The sequence below is a fragment of the Rhincodon typus genome, chromosome 25 (assembly GCF_021869965.1).
Source record: "Rhincodon typus isolate 14 chromosome 25, sRhiTyp1.1, whole genome shotgun sequence".
In the NCBI taxonomy this organism is placed as follows: Eukaryota; Metazoa; Chordata; class Chondrichthyes; order Orectolobiformes; family Rhincodontidae; genus Rhincodon; species Rhincodon typus.
In genome coordinates, this window is record NC_063356.1 from 22,483,241 (window position 1) to 22,491,837 (window position 8,597).

Consider the following 8,597-nt stretch of genomic DNA (forward strand, 5'->3'; position numbering starts at 1 on the left):
GGCAACAGGTAGTTCAGGGTCTTTTTTGCGAGCAGAACGTAGATGTTTTGCGAAGCGGTCGCCAAGTCTACACTTCATTTCCCCAGTGTAGAGGAGACCATATTGTGAGCAGCGAATGCAGTAGACTAGATTCTGGGAAGTGCAGGTGAAGCACTCTACTTTCTGCTTGCAAAAAAGACCCTGAACTACCTGTTGCCTGCCACTTCAACACACCACCCTGCTCCTTGGCCAACATCTCTGTCTCTGGCCTGCTGCAGTGTTCCAGCGAAGCCCAACACAAGCTGGAAGAACAACACCTCATTTTCCACTTGGGGACCCTACAGCCCTCCGGACTCAGCATTGAGTTAAATAATTTTAGGGCCTAAACTCTCCCATGTCCCAGCCCCCTACCCCACACACCAGGCCTTGTTACCACATAGCCTGCCATTACACACCCCCTGTTGTTAGTCACTAACAGTCCCCATTAACAACTATTCACCCTCCCAGCCTGATCGTTAGCAACTCCTTTGTCTGTCCAACTGTCTTTCTCTCTCTTTGGGCTCTATCCTATCGTTTACTCCCTACCCCATCCACCTACCTATTTTCTGCATATGAACTGACGTTTTCTCAGCCACCATCAGTTCTGAGGAAGTGTCACCGGACCCGAAATGTTAACTCTGTTTTCTCCTTCACTGATGCTGCCAGACCTGCTGAGGTTCTTCAGCAAGTTTGTTTTTGTTACTATATTACTAACCTGATGTCTCTGTAACGTATAATGGTGGCAGTGAAGGCACCTTGATCAATGAGCCAACCTATGCTTTTGAACATAGAACATAGAACAGTACAGCACAGGAAGAGGCCCTTAAGCCCAGCAAGTACACGTTGACCATGATACCATTCTCAACTAATCCCATTTGCCTCCAAATCATCTGTATCCTTCTGTTCCCTGTCTAATGTTGTGTCTGTCCAAATGCCTCTTAAATGCTGCTATTGTATCTCCTTCTCCCACTTCCCCTGGCAACATGTTCCAGGTATCTACCATCCTCTGTGTAAAAAAAGAAACTTGCCTTACACATCTCCTTTAAATTTTCCCATCTCATGTTAAACCTGTGCCCTCTTGTATTTGGCATTTCCACCCTGGGAAAAAGACTCTGACTATCCACCCTACCCATGCCTCTCATAATTTTATATACTTCTATCATGTCATCCCTCAGCCTCTGACGCTCTCGCAAAAACAATATAAGTTTGTCCAACATCTCTTTATTGCTAATATACTCTAATCCAGTCAACTTCCTGGTAAGAGATAGTAGGAACTGCAGATGCTGGAGAATCTGAGATAGCAAGGTGTAGAGCTGGATGGACACAGCAGGCCAAGCAGCATCAGAGGAGCAGGAAGGCTGACGTTTCAGGCCTAGATCCTTCTTCAGTAAGCCTCTTTTACACCATCTCCAAACCTTCTATACCCTTCATGTAGTGCAATGACCAAGCTGCACATAATACTCCACATGTGGCCTAGCTAAAGTTTTATGCAACATGACTGTCAACTCAGAAGGCAAACATATCGCACGCCTTCTTTACCACCTTATCCACTTGTGTTGCCGTTTTCAGGGAGCTATGGACTTGCACCCCAAGATCCCTCTGTATACCAATGCTCCTAAGGGACCTGCCTTTCTCTTTTATTTGTTCATGGGAAGAGAGCATCACTGGCTAGGCCATCATTTATTGCCCATCCCTAATTGCCCAGTGGTGGGGAAGGCATCATATCAATCACAGGTGTATATGTTAGCTGGATTAAGACTTTTACCCTTCACTCTGTTCAGGATCCAACAGCTCAGTGGGCAGGACTGAGACTGGAAGCAGTCCCTAGATTCCAAGTCCCAGAATCCAAAATCTAGGATCTGAGTACATGGGTAGGGGTGGGGGCCAAGGGTCTCTTGCAGTGTGGGTAGGTAGGGGGTCTTGATGGAGTGGTTGTTACGGGAGAGAACACCTATGGGTGGAAGACATTTAGGAGTTGTACCCCATGTGGAAAGGGGACCCTTGAGATCAAGGCTGGCCCCAGTTCCCTTGCAAGGTCTTGCCACCCTAAATAATATAGTGATAAGTCTGCAGCAGGTGGGAGGGCAAGAGAGAAAGCCATCCATGTGCTTTTATGGGCCCTCCTGCTTCGGCCATAAAATTCCCTGAGGAATTTGCAAAGGAAATGCAGAGGTTGGAGATGATGTGATAGCAGGGATGGAAAGGTTGAAGGCTGGCCTTTTAAGGAGAGGAGTGGTGAAGGCAAGTTTGAAAGAACGGGAGACAGAACCTGAGGAGATGGAACTTTTAGCAATGACATTCAGTATGGTGGCTATGGCTAGCTAGGTAGTTAGAAACCAAGAACTGGGTTTGGTGGATAGGATGAACTTGGAGGGGACATGGGAGACGATGTGAGAAAAAGTGGTGTGAAGCATGGCTGAGGCAACTATTTCTTGTTTGATGTCCGTATTTATTATCAAGTGAAAGAGGGAAAACAACAGATTTGGGAGTGAGAAAGGAAAGAAGCAATGGAAGAATAGGAATGAAGGACTCAAGAAGACTAAGAAATGAAAAGCATGATAGAAGTCATGGGTTTTGGGCTAGAATGGCAGCTAAAATGTGTACACAGTGAATGCTGTCGAAGATTATATGTCTTAGTCAGAAATAGAAGTCAAGGAGAATGCAACACGAAAGAGTCCAAATTTCATGGAATTCTCCAGAATGTCTGTGTATATTGTTCTGGATTCTGAAAAAAAATAATCTAGAAATCAAACAATCTCTGTTGGTATTGAAGCAAATAAACCACAACATAAACCGTTTAAATAGAAGCAAAAACAGAAATTGCTGTAAGAGCTCAGCAGGTCTGGCAGCATCTGAGGAACAGGTTCTGAGGAAGGGTCATTCAACCTGAAACATTAACTCTGATTTCTCTCCACAGATGTTGCCAGACCTGCTGAGCTTTTCCAGCAATTTCTGTTTTCGTTTCTGATTTACAGCATCCCCATAGTACTTTTGGTTTTTAGTTTAGATAGAAGTTTAAGATCATGGAATAATCCCACTCTTAAATATCTTAAATTCCAGCAGTACCATAGCTCTTATTCTTTCTGATATTGCAGGGTGATGATAAAAGTTTTAGGCGGGCACCATCATGGCGAAAGCGTTTTCGACCGCGAGAAATCCATGGTATTACCATGATGCCAGGGTCTACAGAAACACTACCTGCAGGATTCAGGGTTACAGCAATGTCCAGCCCAGCTCCATCAGTACAGCCGAAGAAAATTCAACCAGAAGGTAAATGAAATCCACCTTTCACCAGCTGCCTGCTGCTGATGATTCAGTCAATAATTTATAACGTGCAAAATTTAAATCATCAATTCATTGTGTAAATAAGGTGTAACTAGTTATCTGATGAGGAATCAGTTTGTTACAGTGGTACAATAAAGGTAGAGGTCAGAACTAGTTCTGGTGCATTGCAAATAAAGTTTAACTGCAAAGTAGCTGCGTTGCAATGAAATAGAACTTCACAACATAAATTAGAGCAAACATTGTTGTATTGGGCAGCATCGTCAAGACATAAATATCAAATTTCAATGTTAGAGTCATATTGCATGAATTGACAATCCTAACAAGACATTAGTCTGAACTCAAGTTTTAAAAAAATCATTCATAGCATGTGGGCTTTGCTGGCTAAGCCAGCATTTATTGCCCATCTCTAATTGCCCTGGAGAACGTGCTGATCAGTTGCCTTCTTGAACAGCTTCAGCTTATTTGATATAGGTAGATTCACAATGTTGTTAGGGAAGGAGTTTCACAATTTTGATCTATTGTATGCCAATGCAACATATGTAACTGTCCAGGATGATTTGTATCAAATACTCCAAAAGACATGAATCATAAAATTTTGAAATATTAAGTGTTAATCAAGTTCTCTAACTTCATTTCCTGTTAGCCAATTGTTCTTCATTTGTATTCTAGGGCAATTATGAAAAGAAATCCAGTTTACTTCATTCATGCAGCCTTTACATTTCCTGCAATCATTCATTGGACATCATACCACCACAAATATCATTTTTAATGATTTTTGGTGTTTTCTCCAGAGCACATTTACCTATTCAATCTTAACTCTGCAAGTGTGCATGGAGGGCTAATAAGCATGGTGAACTTTGTTACTGGACATTAACCCACTGCAAATCTCTATGTACGTTAAGCTACAGATTAGCAGCAAGAGAGAGCTGTGATCCGCGAACTCTGCCCAGGGTAAAATGTAATCTGTCTCTCTGGTTCAGCTGGGTAAAGAGCTGAGCACTGGGGATCCTCTGACTTCGCTGAGATAGATTATCTCAATGAGACCTGCACCCTAAGGTGAGGTAAAGCAACTTCAGTCATGTTCCAGCAACCACTGTCACCGTTGTGCAATTCTGAATATCAGATAAATTTCCCTTGAACTGAGTCACTTGCTGAACCGTTTCAGAGGGGACTGAAGAGGTAACCTCGTCTGGAGACACATGTAGGCCAAACCGGCTAAACACCCTTTTAGGAAAGGAAAGACAGTCGTGAACCAGGTTTTTATGACAATCACTGACTGGTTCTTGGTTACCATTATCAAGACTAGCTTTCAATTTCAGATTTTAAAAATTGAAGTTAAATTCCACTGGCTGCAGTGGTGGGAGTTGAACCCACGTCCTAAAGGATTTGCCTGGACCTCTATATTACTAGTCCATTGGTATTACTATTCTGCCACCATTTTCCCTGGTTTGAAGCTTCGCTTTCTATGTTTGTACTAACTAAAATGACTTGCTATACTTATTGCATGTTGTGTGTGTTTTCTTGTCATTTGTCATGAATGGAACATAGTTGGCACATCAGGGACACAGAGGTTAGACACATCAACAGTCCGCACTTACTCCTGCTGACAGCCAGGTCAGTCAGGGAGTCAGCAGTCATTACCAGTGAGTATGCAATTTCTACTTTGTTTTTTTCTTTGTTCTGTGCATAGAAGGGAAAATTTGAACTAATTTTGTTCACTGTAAAGCAATACACAACAGTCATAAGGTTTGCAATCTGGAATTATAATGTTGAAGAATTTCAGTCCTGATAACACTATCTTTTATGTGGCTTGTACAAGGATGAGTCTATCCAATCCGTAACGTTTCTGTATGGTACTAGTGTTGCCAACTTGTAGATAATGGTATCAATTGCCTGCAAAAAGTGTTATTACTTATAGATAAATATTATTACTAATTGTCAGCCTATTTCGTTTCTAAGTATAAACTGCAAGTAAAATATGCAGCAGATTTGATTATTGGACTAGGTGAAATCTGTTAAATGGTTAAGAGTTCTGAAAAATGAATGTCAGTCTATATTCAGGCATAAGTACTTTTTTTGATACACGTCCCAGGCAATGACTATCTCCAACAAAACAGAGTCTGGCCATCACCCCTTGATGCTCAAGGTCATAACAATCACTGAACCCCCTACTAACAACATCGCAGGGATTACCATTGAACAGAAACTAAACCAGACCAGGCATATAAATATTATGGGATAACAAAGTGGATGAACACAGCAGGCCAAGCAGCATCAGAGGAGCAGGAAGGCTGACGTTTCGGGCCTAGACCCTTCTTCAGAAATGGGAGAGGGGAAGGGGATTCTGAAATAAATAGGGAGAGAGTGGGAGGCGGATAGAAGATGGGTAGAGGAGAAGATAGGTGGAGAGGAAACAGACAGGTCAAAGAGGCGGGGATGGAGCCAGTAAAGGTGAGTGTAGGTGGGGAGGTAGGGAGGAGATAGGTCAGTCCAGGGAGGACGGACAGGTCAAGGAGGCGGGATGAGGTTAGTGGGTAGGAGATGGGGGTGGAGCTTGAGGTGGGAGGAGGGGATAGGTGGGAGGCAGGACAGGTTAGGGAGGCGGGGACGAGCTGGGCTGGTTTTGGGATGCGGTCGGAGGGAGGGGAGATTTTGAAGCTTGTGAAGTCCACATTGATACCATTAGGCTGCAAGGTTCCCAAGCGAAATAGGAGGTGCTGTTCCTGCAACCTTCAGGTGGCATCATTGTGGCACTGCAGGAGGCCCAGGATGGACATGTCGTCTGAGGAATGGGAGGGGGAGTTGGTTCGCGACTGGGAGGTGCAGTCGTTTGTCGCGAACCGAACGTAAGTTTAAACATTTATATATGATGGGTACAAGAGCAGGTCAGAGGCTGGGAATCCTGCAGTGGGACCGTAGGGCAGGATTTATACAGTTAATGGTAGGGCCCTGGGGAGTGCTGCTGAACAAAGAGACCTTGTGGTGCAGGTGCATAGTTCCTTGAAAGTAGAGTTGCAGGTGGACGAGTTGGTGGAGAAAGTGTTTGGCACACTTGCCTTTATTGGTCAGTGCATTGAGTGTAGGAGTTGGAATGTCATGTCACGGCCGTACAGCACATTGGTGAGTCCGCTTTTAGAATACTGCATTCAACTCTGGTCTCCCTGTTGTTAAACTCGAAAGGGTTCAGAAAAGATTTACAAGGATTTTGCCAGGTTTGGAGGGTCTGAGCTACAAGGAGAGGCTGGGACTTTTTTTCCTGGAGTATAGGAGGCTGAGTGGTGACCTTTTAGAGGTTTATAAAATCATGAGGGGCACTGATAGGGTGAATAGCCAAGGTCTTTTTCCAGGATAGGGAAGTCCATAACTAGAGGGCATAACTTTGAGGTGAGACGGGAAAGATTTAAAAATGACCGGAGGGGTAAATTTTTCACGCAGAGGGTGGTGCCAGTATGGAACAAGCGGCTAGAAGAGGTGGTGGAGGCTGGTGCAGTTACAACATTTAAAAGGCATCTGAATGGGTATATGAACAGCCAGGCTTTAGAGGGATATGGGCCCAATGCTGGCAAATGGGATGAGATCGGTTTAGGATATCAGGTTGGCACGGATGAGTTGGACCGAAGGATCTGTTTCCGTACTGTGTAACTTTATAACTCCAAGAGTCACTCACCACCTGACTCCCCAAAGCCTGTCCACCATCTGCAAGGCACAAATCAGGGATGTGATGGAATGTTGTGCACTTGCCTTGGTAAGTGCAGATCCAATAACACTGAAGAAGCTTCACACCATCCAGATTAAAAGCAGCCTGCTTTACTGGCACCATACCCACAAACTTTCACTCCATCCAGCTCCAACTTTCAGTAGCAGTGGGGTTTACGAGATGCACTGGAGAAATTCATCAAGGCTGCTCAGTCCATGACCACTATCGTCTAGAAGGACACGGGTTGCAAATACATAGGAATATTAACACCTACAAGTTGCTCCCAAGTTACGATTCTGACTTAGAAATATATTACTGTTCCTTCAGTGTATCTGGGTCAAAATCCTGGAACTTCCTCTCTCATTGTGGGTGCACCTGCACCAAATGGACTGCAGCAGTTAAAGGCAGGAACTAACCAACACCTTCTCAAGGACAACAGGAATGGCCAATAAATGGTGGCCCAGCCAGTAACAAGCAAATCCCATGAATGAATAAAAACAAAATTCTGCCTTTACATTAATGCATAAGTGGAAAATTGAGTATTGTAACTATTTCCCACGATGAACTTGTCTATTTTCATGCCTGAGCTCATTAAATGATGTCAGCTGTTCAATTGCATTGCCTAGCAACAATACTCTCATGCCATAGTCCACAACTTAAGGATGTCTGCTTTATCAAGGATAACAGATAAAATAGTTCATCTTTTATGGTGCCTGCATGTAAGAATATTTGTCCTTGGGATGTGGCCATCACTGAGTAGGCCAGTGGTTATTGGCCATTCTGAATTACCCTTGAGAATAACCTGACTGTGCATTTGTGAGGAGCAGTGTAGTAAATATTACATAAATCATGACATTCCTTAGAAGGTTTTACTTCTCTGCAGACTGCATCCATAGGCATTTGTCAGGACAGCTAGAAAAATATTGTTGCTGATGATCGAATTTTCCTTTCATGCCGACTGTAATCTTGGCAGCTTTTTAGTACATTAAACTCAATCGTGAAATGATATTTTCAGTATTCAGGCAGCTCTCTCACACAATGCAATCAAATTTCCTTTCTCCAGAATTACAGCTGATGGTTTTCTCCCAACCTCTATTTCATTCAACTTAGTATTCATAGGTGAAAAGTGTCCTGCTCTTGGGGATCATGGAGTCAAATAATTCCTTACAGATCTCACCATCATTTTCTTTTGGACTTACAATCTTCAGTTTTTCTGAAGGAGTTTGACCGCAGCATGTGAGGCCTGTAATCTACTTCCTAGTGAACTGCAAACACACAACTTCACTGAATACAGCAGTGTCTCCACTAAAAGGCTTGAGAATAACGAATAAATTGTTTGATGAATTGCCATGATTTTGGGCTATTACCATGGGCTCTTAAGTTACTTCTGATCAATGTTGTGACTGGATTTTGATTGACATGGAAGACAGATTTATTCTTCAATGTGAAATTATGACTTTTAAGGGTTGTCTGAATCCAGCTTTGACTGTGAGATAGTAGGAACTGCAGATGCTGGAGAATCCAAGACAACAAGGTGCAGAGCTGGATGAACACAGCAGGCCAAGCAGCATCATATGATGCTGCTTGGCCTGCTGTG

General features: G+C 43.4%; 1 protein-coding gene across 1 annotated transcript in view; it reads left to right on the top strand.

Moving 5' to 3' along the window:
• LOC109913884 (liprin-alpha-4-like) overlaps positions 1-8,597 on the top strand; it is a 166,699-nt gene that overhangs the window by 153,705 nt on the left and 4,397 nt on the right. Inside the window, exons 24-25 of the mRNA XM_048611834.1 lie at positions 3,114-3,288; positions 4,852-4,946. Of these exons, the coding sequence (XP_048467791.1) occupies positions 3,114-3,288; positions 4,852-4,910 (234 nt within the window). The 3' untranslated portion in view covers positions 4,911-4,946. The remainder of the gene's footprint in view (positions 1-3,113; positions 3,289-4,851; positions 4,947-8,597) is intronic.